The sequence below is a fragment of the Serinus canaria genome, chromosome 12 (assembly GCF_022539315.1).
Source record: "Serinus canaria isolate serCan28SL12 chromosome 12, serCan2020, whole genome shotgun sequence".
Classification (NCBI taxonomy): Eukaryota; Metazoa; Chordata; class Aves; order Passeriformes; family Fringillidae; genus Serinus; species Serinus canaria.
The window spans coordinates 13,787,510-13,802,285 of record NC_066326.1 but is presented as its reverse complement, the minus strand read 5'-3'; the positions used below and the strand labels follow the sequence as shown (position 1 = coordinate 13,802,285).

Here is a 14,776-nt window from a genome sequence, read left to right as displayed (position 1 = left end):
AGACCACATCCGGAGAGCAGGGAAGAAATTGGTTGTGCACACTTAGCAATGTTTCCTGGCTCTGTCTCTAAAGGCAGCCCTTGGTTCTCCTTGCAGGCCATGGGGCTTCATTACTGTGATGGTTCCAGGATACTTTTGCTTGGCCTTACCTTCTGCTTCTTATTTTCCACTGCTGCTGTTGGAGCTTTCTTCACTGAGTCCCTTTGCTGAGCAAGTTTTCTTTTCCTTTCTTTATAACAGGATGAGTTTGGGAAGAGTTTGGTGGAGGATTTTCCCAGTGACTTTGTGGTGGATCTCAGCCCCACAGTGGATGGGTATGCTAATCACAAATAAAGCAGTGGTAGTGTTTCTGTCACTGAGAACTGAAGTTGCCAACAAGATGTTGTGTGTCTTTCCTTGCAGTTCATTCTTGTTCCCAGTGAAATCCTTGTACAATCTGGATGAAGATCAAAGTCAGGATGCAATTGCCATTAACCTCTTGCCATTGCTGTCACAGAGTGAGCTTGGCAGGGTCACTACTGGAGCAAGTAACCAGAGGAAAAGGTATTTGACCCTTACCTGTGGGATGGCTGCAAAGATGAAGGAAGTGTTTTCATTTGTGCCCTTCAGGTGCCTGATAAGGAGCTGGTCAGAGAATTTACCAGTTTCCAGTTCTTCTCCTTCTTTTGATGTTAAACATACTCAGGTAGATAGGTTTTGAGGCATAGTGTGGTTGGGAGCTGGCAGTCTGTTCTGGCTTGGGCTGTTTAGGTGATCTTGGGTGTGTCATGATGATAGACAGTGCTCAACCCACAAACATGCAGCCAAAAATGAAATTCGACTGAAGAATCAGGGCATTGTCTTTGGCAAATGGAACAGGAAGCCTCTGAGATGTAAAAAAATCCTAAGTAAACAGGAGGATGCCAAAGTTAAAAGAATCATAAGAGTCATAGACTTGTTAAGGTTATAAAAGGCTCTTTTTTTTTTTTATTTGCCCCTGCACATAGTTTGTAATTTGTTGACATAAGATTTTGTTGAGATTTTAGTTGTTCTTTGAAAAAGACATGATCATTTTAAAATGAGAGAAGATATAGCTACTTTGCATGCATCTATGGAAAAATGTTAATCTTCACTCAGAACTGGAACAGTGGCACACTGTAAAACATTGAAGGAGGTTTCTCCACTGCTTATAACTGTGTTGTGCACACAACTCTAATTTCTTAGAGTTCCTTCTGGGTTACTCAACTTTTGATTTCCACCAGAAGTAAATCTGACCCCATTTTTTGCTCATTGCAGCTGTTTTTCTGCTCTTACATGCTTTTCCAGAAAACTGGTAATCACCAATTATTAATTTGTGGGAATTTTTTCTAACCCTTGTGGTTCATTTCTGCTCTGTGTTGCTGGGCCTTGCAAGAAGCAAAATAGAAGGCATAGGCAAGGTGGGCTGGGAAGGACACAGGACATAGTGGAAAAGTGATGGGCATTCTGGAGATACAGAAAACATCAGACCCACTCCATTTCTTTTTTCCCCCAGGGCAGTGTCACCCCTGTGTCTGTCACCCTGTTTCCGGTTGCTGAGGCTCTACACTGCAGAGCAAAACAGTGGAACCCTAGAGGAGATTGATGCCTTACTAGGTATGGGGAATGGACTTTTTATAGAGCCTGGCTGCCTGCTTTGCTCCTGTGCCAGATCTGCACAGATTTTCTCCAGCTGCAGGAGGAGTTGTGCATTTTGTGAGGAGGCTGAGATGCTCTGTGCCCACAAAGTGGAAGGGAGGCAGGGGAGACAGTTGCTTTCTCTGGGGATGGAGTGGCTGATGGGTGTTACTCCAAATAGTCACTGGAATTGATGCAGGCTTTGGTAAGAGGTTCGGTCCATGCAAAGACCAAAGCATGGGTAGCACACAGTCCAACCTATACTTTTCTTGCTCTGTGCCAGGTTGTCCCCTGTACCTGACTGACCTGGAGGTTGAAGGGAAGCTGGACTCTCTGTCCAAGCAGGAACGTGAATTTCTGTGCTCACTCCTGTTCTATGCTCTCAACTGGTTCCGTGAAGTGAGTAGAGCCTTCTCTGCAGGTTCTGGAGTGGAGGGATGAGGGAAGCCTAGGAGAGCTGAGGTTGGTCTGCCAGGAGATGGGAAGCTGGAGGGGAGGGAATATTGTGGTCTTTGACTGTGATCTTTGTTACCTAACAGAAAGGTTGTGCTCCACTTTCAGAGAGGCTGTAAATTTCCTTTCTTGGGGTGCCCTGTACTCTCTGTTCAATACCTCTGTGAGCTGACAGAAGAGTAAAATGCAGTGCCTTGGAGCAGATTTGGACAATGTATTGGTCAGTGGGATTTTTCCTGCTGGGATTATTCTGATAACATGAGAAGGGCAGATTTGGTGCAATTCCACATTCCCAGTCCTGGTCTTCTCCCAGGACTGCCTCTTTCCTGGCAGACCTGGGAAGTGCCAAGGGATATTCAGAGCCACCGGTATCACAGAACTTGACAATGTGCTGTCTGCTAATTCCTTTTGTTCAATTAATATTTAGTCTATAGGTGTTGTCCTCTTGCTTTTTCTAGATTGCATGAATTGTGTCCATGTCCTTATGGACTTCTGAAGAGCTTTGTTCATGCAGTCTGAACCTGGTCACACAGGCCACCTGTGTTGTGTATTTATTCACGACTTGAGAATGTTATTCAGAAACGAAAAAGTAGCAAAGTGGGTACAACTCTCCCTGATTCAATGAGCTTGGTTTGTGTCTCTAGGTTGTAAATGCCTTCTGCCAGCAACAGGATGCTGAGATGAAGGGGAAAGTTTTAACTCGATTACAGAACATCACAGAGCTGCAGAATGTGCTGGGAAAATGCTTGGCAGGTGAGTATGAAACATTTCACATTCTGGGCCTGTACCAGGGGTTGCCTTAGACATCAATGGAGGAAACAAATGGTAACACACAGTGCAGTTTTACAGTTTTAAAAATTTGTGTGTGGACAGCTATCATTTTCAATTTGTCCAAATCCAAACTGCTCTTCTTAATCACTTCTTCAGTGAGGAGCACACAAATTACACATTCTAGAGTCACAAGCACACAAGCTTTAGCAGATCCCCCAAATATTGACACACCTTGTCCATCTCCCAGTAGCCTGTCCAGATCCCAGGCACTGCTCCACTGCTATTCCAGCTTACTGCTCGTTAGCAGGTACACAGATTCTTACACTTACCTCACCACTCCACAACTCCACCAGGACAGTGAAATTTCTGATATTTCTTTAGATATGTATCTGGCCTGTATGCTGTCATTCAGAAGCTGAATTAACCCAATTTCTACGTTTTGGCTCTTTCAGCATCCCCTGGCTATGTCCCACCACCAGCTACTTTTGACTCTGAGGCCCCGGAGGCCGTACCATCCGTTAATGCTGCTGGTCCAGCCAGGAAAAGGAGTGGTAAAGAACATTTTAAATGTTTAAGCAAACAGATGTGATGAGGGTTGGCTGGCAGATTGCACTTGTGTGTGCCTAAAGCACTAAATTCTTGGCAAAGTCTATCTAGCTGGAAATTTTACCTCATCAACTCCTGTTGCAGCTGAAGTGGAGATGGAAAAATAACCTACACCAAATAGGTGTTGGATAATCTGTCTCCTTGGGAAAGCTGCTGCATAAGCATTTAACAGTGAAAATCCAGGGCTTTCTTTGATTGCTTTCACCTGACAGTACTTTCTGCAGCAACTTCTGTCTTTGATGGGTTTGTGGCATCATCTGGTACTGAATCTGTGGCTTGAGCTGCCTTGTAAACCCCCGAGCTTTAGGCTGTACCTAACCAATGTCGTGGGAACCTTGTCATGGCTCTGTTGCACAAGGAAATCTTCCCTTCATCCTTTCCCATTGCTAGCTCCCACAGAGAAAACACAGAAATTGCCTCTCAGTTTTCAAGCTGAATCAGATTGGCTTTGTTCTTCCTGTCTCTGGTTCTGTTTCTAGATTAGATTTATTTCTAGTTTAGATCAGCATTTCCTGGGAACACGTCTGCCTTAAGCCAAAGTGGACAGAAATTCACATTTCATTAAATGAGAACAGCTGGAGGAGGCCACAGATGAGAATGCCTTTCCCTCCTGTGCCAAACCCATTGTGCAGGGTCTGGGCCTGTTCTGTAGGAGCATGTTGGAGACAGAAGGAAAGTTTTGACTGTGTTCTGTGGACAAGAGGAGGATCCATCACTTTAAATACTGTATTTTGAAGGAGCACTTCATCTGTGGGCCTGTGCTCCATGCTTTCTTAGTGCTGATTAAAGTCCAGCCTGTGCTGGCTGCAAGTGCTCCTAGTGCTGAGCACAGTGTGCAGCCTTTGATTCTGAAGTTGCTTTTCTGTTTAAGGCAGGAAAAAGAAGGCTGATGGCAGCAAAGCTGGCTCTGCAGATCGTTCTCAAGCAGAAGACAGTTCTGAGGGAAACCAGCCTGATACTGAGCTCTCTGAGCTGGACAAGGTAGGTGTGCAGCCCTGGGGGACTTGGAAGGAAGCCAGAACAGGGGAGATGCCATGGAAGCATAAACAAAAGCTTTGAAAGAGGGGTTATTCATTCCAAAGTTTATCACAGTCAGTGGTTCAGTTCTCCTTTCTGGCACCTTCCTCCCATCAGAATTTTGTTAATTATCCCTGCAGTGGCCATTCTCCTATGATTTCCTTTTCAGAGTGCTGCTGACAGAGAGGCAGGAAATCCTCTGGCACAGCTGCAGAGCTACCGCCCGTACTTCCGAGAGCTGGACCTCGAGGTGTTAACTGTGCTGCACTGTGGGCTGCTCACAAAGTCTGTCCTGGACACAGAGATGCACACAGAGGTGAGTGGAGCAGCCTGAATCCCACCCTGATGAGGCTTTGTGGAATGGCCTCTCAGGGGCCTTGGCCCTCCCTGTTCCACTGAAGTGCACAACAGGTTGGTGGGTGCTGAGATGTGTTGGCCCAGGGCTGTGAGCTGGGGACCAGGACAGCATTTGGCCCCAAGTACTTCAAGGCACTGAGAAAAAGAGGACTTTCCTGAGAAGAGCAGACATGTCTTATAAAATGTTAAAAACAAACTAGTAAATATTGCATAAAAGGTGAAAGATACTGTATAACATGTAGAGACCTAATGGAAAGTAAGGGGCTTTAATATTGAGCACAGGTAAGAGACAGGGTTGTAAATACTCTAAGTATTTACAAGCCTGTATTAAGTATTAAGCCTGTCAAAACAAACCTGTGACATAAAGTAAAGCCTGTATTGCAAAAACTCAAGTGTCTCAAGGCATCAGAAGATCATAAACACCACAAATGTTGGACTGGAGTCAGGGAGGTGCTGGTCAGTGAGCAGGGTGCTGTGTATCACCTAGGAGCTTGTAAAAACTGCATTGCTGTGGCTGTGGAAAATGAATGTGCTTAATTTTATTAATACCCTCTTTGTAGGCAGGCTGACTCCATCTGGAGTCTCATTTTGTCAGGCTACAGTAAATGCATGAAATGGGAAAAGGCCATGGAGCACAGCCTGGTCTTGCAGACAGCTGTCTCTGTGCATGCAGGTCACAGGCCAACTGGAAGACTGTTTGACAAGTCTCTAGGGCTATTATTTCAAAATACTTCTTGCCTGTTACTCGGTGAATTCTATTACTCTCTGGACTTAAACCTCTTTTTATCTTTAGGAGCTTATTTTTAATGTCAATGTATATAAATCTGTTCTTTCTCAGTTGTTAAGTTGTACTGACATTGCCTCAGCTGTTTAGAGCATCAGGATGGCTTCATGCTTCGAGTAACCAGAGTCAATGCCCCATCCCTGCCATGGGGGAGCATAAAACCAAGCATCTACCAAATAAGTAGGTTAACCTCCTGAGGTTAACCTAGTCCAGGGGTCATAACTGGAAACAGGGTAAACTTGAGCTTCAAGGCACTACAGTTACATCTGGGTCCTGGGACTGACTGTTCTTTTAATTGCAGGCTCGTGAAGTTGTGCAGCTGGGGCCTGCTGAGCTTTGCTTCCTTCTGGATGACCTGTGCTGCAAGCTGGAACATGTGCTGCCCTCGGGCTCCACACGGAGGGTGCCCTTTCCAAAGGCAAGAACAGCAGCAGGCTATGGGTCCTGGGTTGAGGCAGAGCACATCAGGGGCTCCCAGGCTTTTCCTGAGAAATGTTTTTCATAATTACTTTCACTTGTTAGTTAAATGGAAGTGTGACACCCAGCTGTGTGCCAGAGCAGCACTTGCTCTTTCAAAAGACTTGTGTACACTGCTCTTGCTGAAGTGTTTGCAGCATCTGGTTCTCTGCATATCTCAGGAAAGGATATTTAACTGTGGGAGTCTTGTAGCCTCAAAACTCAGGTGACCCTTTTCCTAGCCCTCCCTGGGGACACTGGCTGTGCTGTTCAAATTTAGCCAGGCCAGATGGCTGCAGCAGTCAGCAGAAGCTGCTGCATCCATGTTTCTGCTTTTTCTGCATTAGAAACCTCTCTGAGTGTAGGCACTCCTTGCTGATGCCTTCAGGAGGAAAGTAAATGTATGTCCTGCTGCATTAAACTGAGAAAAGCACTGCAGTTGGCTGGACTCTTAATATTCATTGTTCTTTCCCCTTGTCTTTCTACCTATCTTAATTCCCACATGCAGAGACTGTCTCCTCTTAGTGTTTGAGTGAAGTGTTGGATTCTTTGATTAACCTAAATAATTCCATAAGAGAGCTTTGTGTCAGATCAGTTTTATCCTTTTAGTCAAACATTATCCATTTGTGTGAGTTGGTAGTGCTTGTTCAGCAGAAGCCAACTTTCCTTCTCTGTGACCCTTCTTGACCCTGTATGGCATCAGGAATTGCACTGCTTGGCAGCAGTCTGAGATGTAACAATTGAAATTATTCTCAAGAGAGGCTAATGAAGCAACTTTTATCTTTTGGGTTTGCTGCAGGAAAGAGGCAACAAGGATATTGGCTTTTCCCATCTGTGTCAGAGATCTCCCAAGGAAGTTGCTATGTGTGTGGTTGATCTACTCAAGCCATTGTGTAAGCACATGGAGAACATGCATAACTACTTCCAGGTTGGTGGACAGCAATTTTGACCAAAAAAACCCCAACGTTTTGTCTCCTGTAAAGATACTTTTAATTTTGGTTGGGGGAAAAAAGAGTCAATTTGTTTTCTTCAGGTTTTTTAAACATGGAATTTATGGAAATGGATTCTTGTGCCATTATCTTTGTTTGGAATAGTGTTTAATGGATTATTTGATCTGTATTAAAGGCAGCTGTACAAAATCAGGGTGCAGAAGATGAACCAGGAGTGAACATCCAGGAGCACCAGCTGATGTCCTCTTGCTACCAGCTGTTGTTACTGACTTTTCGCTCCTTATTTGCTTGGTGAGTTTAAAATCTTGCCAAATAGGCTTAGATTTGCATCTGATATCTCTTCTGATCTGATGATGAACTGGATTTTTTTTTCCCCCTCAGGAATGGTTTTTCTCAGCATGAAAATACTGACTTGCTGAGGTCGGCTCTCCGGGTGCTTGCAGACAGGCTAAAGCCAGGAGAGACAGAGTTTCTTCTTCTTGAGGAACTGATAAGGTAGAATCTATATTTCACAAGGTTTGAAATGAACAAATTTCAGGGATTTTTCTGTTTTGTGTGGGCATTATGGGTGAATGTGTGTTTGGGAGCTCTCATAGAGACTACACTCACTTCCAACAGAGCTGTGTGTTTAATGGCAGTGTAGTCAAACCTCATTAAAGGATTAAAAAATGTCAAACATGCATAAATTTGTGGATCTCATTTGTTTGTATGCTATTGAGACAAGGAGATTAGTAGGATTCACAGAAGGAATGGCTATGTTCTGGTGGGTTAAAATGCTTACAGGTACACTAGGCAAAAGCAGTATATAAAGCTGTTGCTAGACTCAGAGTAGCTGGGGCTTGAGAGAATTTTTCAGTGATTGAATTCCTGTGTATTAGTGGCTGATCACCCCTTCTTCAGAAGGGCACTGCCAGAGACAAAACACTGGGATATGGAGACCTTGGATCTGAGATAGTCTAATGCTTCCTCTTTATTTATGTGTGTCTGACACATTACCCTGTCAACAATTTTTTACCTTTTCCCTTTCCTGTCATCCCCAGTGAGAGTTTTCAGTACCTCCTGAATTTCCAGCAGAGTGTTCCCAGCTTCCACTGTGCCTATATCCTCACTCAGCTCCTGATTGCCATTGCTGAGAAACCCATGTCTGGTTGGAAGAAGGAGAAAATGGGTAATGTGTGAAGAATCACCCATCTCACATGAGTTTTTGTGTGATCTTTGCCTTTTAAGGGAGAGATTTCCCTTTCACATCCTGGTAATCTTACTGGCTGAATAGTCCTAGCCATTAATAAAGGGAACAGCAGTAAATATATTGGACGCTCTTTGGTATGTGTTATGCTGTGCCTCAGTCACATGCAGATAGGCAGATTCCAGCTCTCTCAGCTGGTGTTTTTAAAAATCAGAGCTTCACAACTTTCAGGAGTTCTAAGCACGAGCCTGCTGTTCAGTGTTGGTTCCAGTTTAATCACTGGTTATGGAGGTGAGTGATCACAGACTTGATCTGATGTAACTTCCTACTGTAAGTACAGATGTCTGTGACAGCTTGTTTCCAAAATTTATTGAAATGAGCTGCAAATACAGCTGTTACTACAGGGCAGAGAGAGGAAAACCTGTAAATTTTTAACCCCATGCAACAAATGTTTTCAGTTAAGAAAGCTTCTTTCATAAATTAGGGCCCATTACATAAGAGAAACAGCAGATAAAGGATAGACATGATTGCAGGGAATATACAAGAAAGCTGCTTGATCTCCACTTCAGCACACACTGAAATAAAGACTCCTGACAGTTGCCTCCCTCAGCCATTCCTTGTCACACTAAGACACCTCTAGAATTTGTCCTTGTCCAATCCCCAGAGCCACACAGAATTGTAACTTTCCTCCTTAAAGACAATTTCACTATTTTAAATAGTCCCACATTGGGAGAATGACTGACTGAGTGTGGCAGGCAATAATGTATTTTAACTCATCATTTCCTGGTTTAAAATATTTCTGCAAGAGACAAGCAGGTTTGTTAGCAGTTTTGATTTCAGAAATCTGTCGATTTTAAACTTGTCTGTTCACACTTATTACTGTAGTGCTGTGGCCAAAAGGCCAAGTCACTTGTTATTGGAACTCCATTTCTAGAAATGGATACCCTAAGGATTTCACATGGCCTAATTAAAAACAAACAGATGGCACACTGTAGGAGCTGCCAAACAAATAAGGTTTAAGTTAAGTTTGTCAGAAGTGGCCAGAGGTGGATGATGGTTCTGATGTGAGCAGGTATTCCAGACCAGGAACATGCTGTATGTTTTGTTATCATGATATATGTCCTTGTGGCCTTGCAGCTTTTTAGGAAAATTCATTCTGACTTAGAAATATGGCACATGAGGGGTAGTGATATTGTGATCTTCAAAATGTCATTTGAACATGCTGCTTTTATATGGAAGAAGGAATTTTTTTTATTATTATTTTTCTTTCACTAAGTTATCCTTTATGTTTCCCAGCTTCTCTAGCAAAGCAGTTCCTCTGCCAGTCCTGGGTGAAGCCCAGTGGAGACCGAGAGAAGGGCAGCCAGTTCAACAGTGCCCTGCACACCCTGCTCTGGTAAGGGTCAAGCTATTCCCTCAGGTACACCGAGACACTCTATTTTTTTAGGGATTACTGTTGCTACAGAGGCCCCTCTGAATCATAACCCTCATGCTTGCACACTTCATGGTTTGAAGTGTGAGGTCCAGCTTCAGGATTTCCTCATCGGGTCCTCTGTCACTTGTGTCAGGAAATTCTCTTCAATGGCTCCCAGGAGACTCCTGGACTGCTTATGCCCTGCTGGGCTGCCCTTCCAGCAGGTGTCATGGTGGTTAGTCTGCCAAGAGGGTCAGGGCCTGCAAAGTGGGGGTACTCCTGGCTGTCTGCAGAAGGCTTTGTTGGCTTGTTCCTGATCCAGGTTGCCTATAGCAGACAGCCATTTCAATGTCACCCATACTGATTGGGTGTTCTCTTCAGGAAGGGGAATTCCATCTCATCCTCTTCCCAGCCTGTCCTTCCTAAATACTAAAAGGAGGGAATACTGAATCCATGTGTGTTACAGATCATGATAGCTTTTAATGACATCGCTGTGAGAGTTCTAAGTAGTGCTTTGGGTTTCCTGCATGTGATTCCTTTTGGCAGGGAAAAGCTTGACAGTTTTAGGGCACATGTTTCAGGTAGGGCAGTGTTCAAGGCCTTGTTGTGTCATTCTGTGTAGTATCTACCAATCAGCTATGTTGGTTTTGGATTTAGTGTCTACCTGGAGCACACAGATAACATCCTGAAAGCCATAGAGGAGATCTCCAGTGTTGGTGTTGCTGAACTGATGAACTCTGCCAAAGATGGATGTTCTTCTACTTACCCTACCCTAAGCAGGTAATTGTAGCAATAGAAACTTTGAATTCTATGATATACATAATGATAATTTCTGCTTTTAAATATTTAGTTTTCTTATTTTGTGGCCTATTGTGATTTCATGTTGGTACTGTGGTGGCTACTCTGGACACTTGTAAACATTGTTTTGGCACTATGCAACAGGTAGCATGGAGTAGCTTTATGCCAAAGTGGAATGTCCTGTGCTTAACATGATGCTGAGTTTATTGCTGTGAGCCGTTTTAACTGCTGAAGAATGAACTGCTGTCTGTCATCAGTGTTGTCTCTGTGCTACTATGGTGGTATAAAGCACTCCAAAAGTCAGCCTCAGAGGCCTGGGGTGGCTGTAGGCAATCTGGGCAGATATGCAGTGTGCAAAAACACACTCAGGGTGCTTCTGCCCCAGTATGGGAATTTGGAAGCAGGGATGAGTTCCTGCACCCTGAAACTTCTAAAATCATCTTATGCTGAGAGCTGCAATCCTTCCACTGTGCACCCCTACAGCTACAAGGAAGTGGTGGTGTCTAAGTGTCATTCACACTGAGGAAGTGCTAGTGACTTCCCAGGATTCTCCATCTGTCTGGACAATTAGGCTGGGCTACACCTGTTTATGAGTCCTAGGGCCAATCTTCTGTGATTTCCTACTGAGAATGATGCCCAGCTGGGCAACCTTTGAGTTTTCTGCATCATTCTGGTGACAAACAGCCAATTGAAATGCTCAGAGCTGACTTGCAGTTTTTTCATTTTCTCCATAGGCAGACATTCCCAGTTTTCTTCAGAGTAATGATGGCTCAGTTGGAGAGTTCAGTGAAAAGCATCCCAGCTGGGAAACCATCAGACTCAAGTGAGGTAGGAAAATGAATACACTGGACTCTGTAAGGGGAAGAAAACTTAGGTTAAACTGGACAGTACAATAAACATGTATAAATTGGAAAGGAATTTACTTCTGAACTTTGTCTAGGAAATGCAGTCAGACACCTTCATTCATCAGTGTATATCGACGTTGATATGCAGGGTAACATATAAGTAGCATCTTTTTTTCCTGGTTTGCACCACGTCGAAAATCTAGTAAATCCAGCAGAAGCTGCAACCAGAAATTAGGCATTAATCAGTAAAAATACTAAACTGTGCAGTTGGTCTGCATACCTGTGTGGGAGGACAACATTTCTTTACAACCAAGGGCTGCTCTGAGAGCAAGCAAGTTAACTCCTAGCACTTAAAGCCACTGATCAGGCTGGAATTACCATGGAGCATTTCTGCTGTGATAAATATGCTTGTGGTGAAGCTTTGTTCCTTTGTCTTCAACAACAACAGTGCTTTGGGTACAGCAAATGCTGAAAGCACATCCAGCAAAGTGAGAGGAAATGCAGCCTCCTGGGTTCTTGTCCCCTTGCATCCCACAGGTGCAACTGGAGAAGCTGCTGCACTGGAACATCGCTGTGCGGAACTTCCACATCCTCATTAACTTGGTCAAGGTGAGCTTCTGGTTGGTTTTCTGTCTTTGCCTTCAAATTCTCAGTAAGGCCTGGTGTTCCCAGGCTCAGGAGCACTGGGGAAAAACATGAAGTGTGATTGACTAGTGGAACAACCTGGAGGTGATAATTAAAGCCAGTTATAATTTGTGTGCTGTCCCACTGGATGAAATATCCCCTTCTGTCAGTTTTGGAGCTGGTTCATTCAGTGTCTCTTGAGTGTGATGTTGTCTGGGCCAGAAGGTGATAGGTACAGCTCTACTTTTCTCCTTGCTTAGATTGATCATTGTTTATTTTTACATATCTGAAGTGATAATTGGCAGTCCCAGGTGTTACTATACAGCAGCATTCACTGGAACCCTACCTGTGCTCCAGATGCCTTTGGAGAGCATAAAGGGTAGAGCTGGACCACTTAGTTCAGTTTTGCCCATAGTTCAGTTTAGCCATAGCAGCACCAGGGTTGCCTTCATATTATTTTGCCCATCTCAGTTTTGCTTTGTCTGTTATGTGATTATTTGCCCATCAGCTGGGCTTGGGTCTCTTGAGTCCCAAACTGTTAAGAACTTTAAAATCGTTGAGATAATTTTGTGCCATCTGCAAAAGGTGCATCTTAGATCACTGAACAGCAATCCTGCCATGGGCTTCCCTCCAGCTGAGGGCCACTACAGTTCATGTGCTTATGTGGTGTTCCTGCTGAATGAGAGAATCCTTGAGAATGGATGGTGCTTTAGAGCAGGGTTCACACATTCACAGGTGTGTCCTGTGCTTACATGGTTTTCCTTAGACTTGTGGACTGATCTGACTCCTTTTTCCTCTTGTCCATGTAGGTATTTGACAGCAGGCCTGTACTCAGCATCTGCCTGAAGGTAAGCAAAAGTTCAAGGTAACTGAAGAGAGCAGTTTGATTCATTGCCTCTAGTGCAGTAGAATGGGTACTGGATTCTCTGGAAGAAGCAGATAGTGAGTTCCTTTACACCTTGCTATACTATATATATATATATATATATATATATATGTATAGTGATTCTAACATTTTGCATATACTTCAGTTTTATTCCCAGATGCCTGATGGATAAAACCAGGGATGTGCACAATGATAAGACCTTGTCCTTCTAGCCTCTCTTTGCAGTGATTAAAGTGGACCCTTTACTGATCCTGTACATTCCAGTACTGCATATATGTACAGTACATATTCACATTAATATCATCTTTTTCTAAGCAAGAACAGTCTCTGGGGTAGCTTGGAAGATTGTATCATTATCTCATCTGACTTTGTGATGGTTCTTTGAGAAGGAGTTTAAATTTGTTTGCTGATACATTTGTCTTTCTTTTATAGTATGGCCGTCTCTTTGTAGAAGCATTTCTGAAGCTGGCCATGCCTCTCCTGGACCACAGCTTTAAAAAGCACACGGTAATCCTGGGGACAGAATGGCTGCAGCCAGCTGGGAATCATGACTGATGCTTCCTGCATACATGCATTTCACCTCTATCCTTTGAAAGGACTGCTAGGAATAAGGCTGTTTCAATATTCTTGTTTCCCTGTGGAAAAGTCCTTTGAGAATGATTTGCTGATCTGCTTATTTATTGCAGGATGATGTGCAGAGTTTGCTGAAAACCTTGCAGATGAGTACCAGACAACTTCATCACATGTGTGGCCATTCCAAGGTAAGCTAAGTTCCAAGTGCAGCACAAACTCCCGGCCTAAGGATGGTATTATTTCCCTTCCACTGCTTTTCCAGGGCATTGGCACATTCTACTTGCATGTTTCCAGCAGTGTCTGTGCAAGCAAAAACTCTGAGAGAAAGTGAACTAGGCCTTGTTTAATGACCCAAAAGTCGATGTATTTACTCTGGAAGTGACTGACTTGAATGTTAGGTCAGTCACTTCCAGAGTAAATACATGTTGGTGTAATATTTTTTAACACAGAGGTTCTGGACATCTTTAGTTATTGGCACCTATAAGGGGTTGTTTCTGAGAACACAAGCTAAGATATTAGAGACCTTGAACAAAGTACCAATGCCAGATTGATAATATAGGAGAGAAGCTTTGCCAAAGATGAACAGCCTTGTGACTCAGAAGAATCAGCAACAGGAGGTGGATGGGGAAAAAACCTGCTCAAAGTTCTCTTGAGATGGCTTACCAGATGTTATGCTGGTAAGGGCAAAGGGAGAAGAAGGACAGTGATAAGAGTCGGCCTCTGTGGGAGACTTGGGCAGGAAGGAAGGAGATGATTAGAACTTTGCTTACAATATGGAGAGACAGTGTGTGTTCTAATAGAGAATCACACAGGACCAGACAGGAGGCTCTTCCTGTGTGCTGCTTTGTTCCTGACTCCTAAAAGGTTCATGAACACTTGTCCAAGAAGGGAGCTTTGCCAAAGTAGCTGAAGGGAGAAAGCCAGCTACCAGCATGGCTCCCAAGCCAGATTTGCTACCCATTTAGGCAAGAGCTGGCATCAGGAGCATAGATATTTAGCTAAAGATCAGAAGATGCTGTTGCACCTCTCAGCACAGGGTGAGAAGTGGAAGCTGGCACAAACCCTGACAATGCTAAAAAGTCCTCATGTTTCAAAGTGAAATCCTCATGCCTGCTTTAAAGTCACAATTCACTTTGTTAGCAGGATCACAGCAGCTTTTCATGTAATCTTTGTCTTTGCACTTGGCCAGCATGTTCAAGTGCTGTATCCTGTGGTCCCTGTTAGCACAGGGCTGCAGTTAATGAACACCTGTGTTCTACTGTTTCTCTGGTACAGATCTTTGTACCGAATAATTTTGCAAGAATGAGAAGGCAGAAACTGAATCTGGGGCAAGTACATGTATGCAATGAATCTTCCATACTTGTTTGAAGAGGAGTTGACACCAACATTTATTAAACCAACCTTGATTTCACTTTCACACA

The 14,776-nt window shown here is 43.8% G+C and overlaps 1 protein-coding gene across 3 annotated transcripts in view; it reads left to right on the top strand.

The window, feature by feature from the left end:
- The window catches only part of FANCD2 (FA complementation group D2), a 34,585-nt gene that overhangs the window by 17,563 nt on the left and 2,246 nt on the right, over window positions 1–14,776 (top strand). For all 3 annotated transcript variants that reach the window (XM_018915019.3, XM_030227899.2, XM_018915020.3), the window contains exons 22-41: window positions 241–314; window positions 403–543; window positions 1,514–1,614; window positions 1,919–2,034; window positions 2,733–2,841; window positions 3,312–3,410; window positions 4,337–4,446; window positions 4,652–4,798; window positions 5,925–6,041; window positions 6,879–7,007; window positions 7,205–7,320; window positions 7,411–7,524; window positions 8,070–8,197; window positions 9,512–9,611; window positions 10,287–10,409; window positions 11,162–11,255; window positions 11,810–11,881; window positions 12,706–12,744; window positions 13,215–13,289; window positions 13,469–13,543. In XM_018915019.3, coding sequence (XP_018770564.3) covers window positions 241–314; window positions 403–543; window positions 1,514–1,614; window positions 1,919–2,034; window positions 2,733–2,841; window positions 3,312–3,410; window positions 4,337–4,446; window positions 4,652–4,798; window positions 5,925–6,041; window positions 6,879–7,007; window positions 7,205–7,320; window positions 7,411–7,524; window positions 8,070–8,197; window positions 9,512–9,611; window positions 10,287–10,409; window positions 11,162–11,255; window positions 11,810–11,881; window positions 12,706–12,744; window positions 13,215–13,289; window positions 13,469–13,543 — 2,079 coding nt within the window. The remainder of the gene's footprint in view (window positions 1–240; window positions 315–402; window positions 544–1,513; window positions 1,615–1,918; window positions 2,035–2,732; window positions 2,842–3,311; window positions 3,411–4,336; window positions 4,447–4,651; window positions 4,799–5,924; window positions 6,042–6,878; window positions 7,008–7,204; window positions 7,321–7,410; window positions 7,525–8,069; window positions 8,198–9,511; window positions 9,612–10,286; window positions 10,410–11,161; window positions 11,256–11,809; window positions 11,882–12,705; window positions 12,745–13,214; window positions 13,290–13,468; window positions 13,544–14,776) is intronic.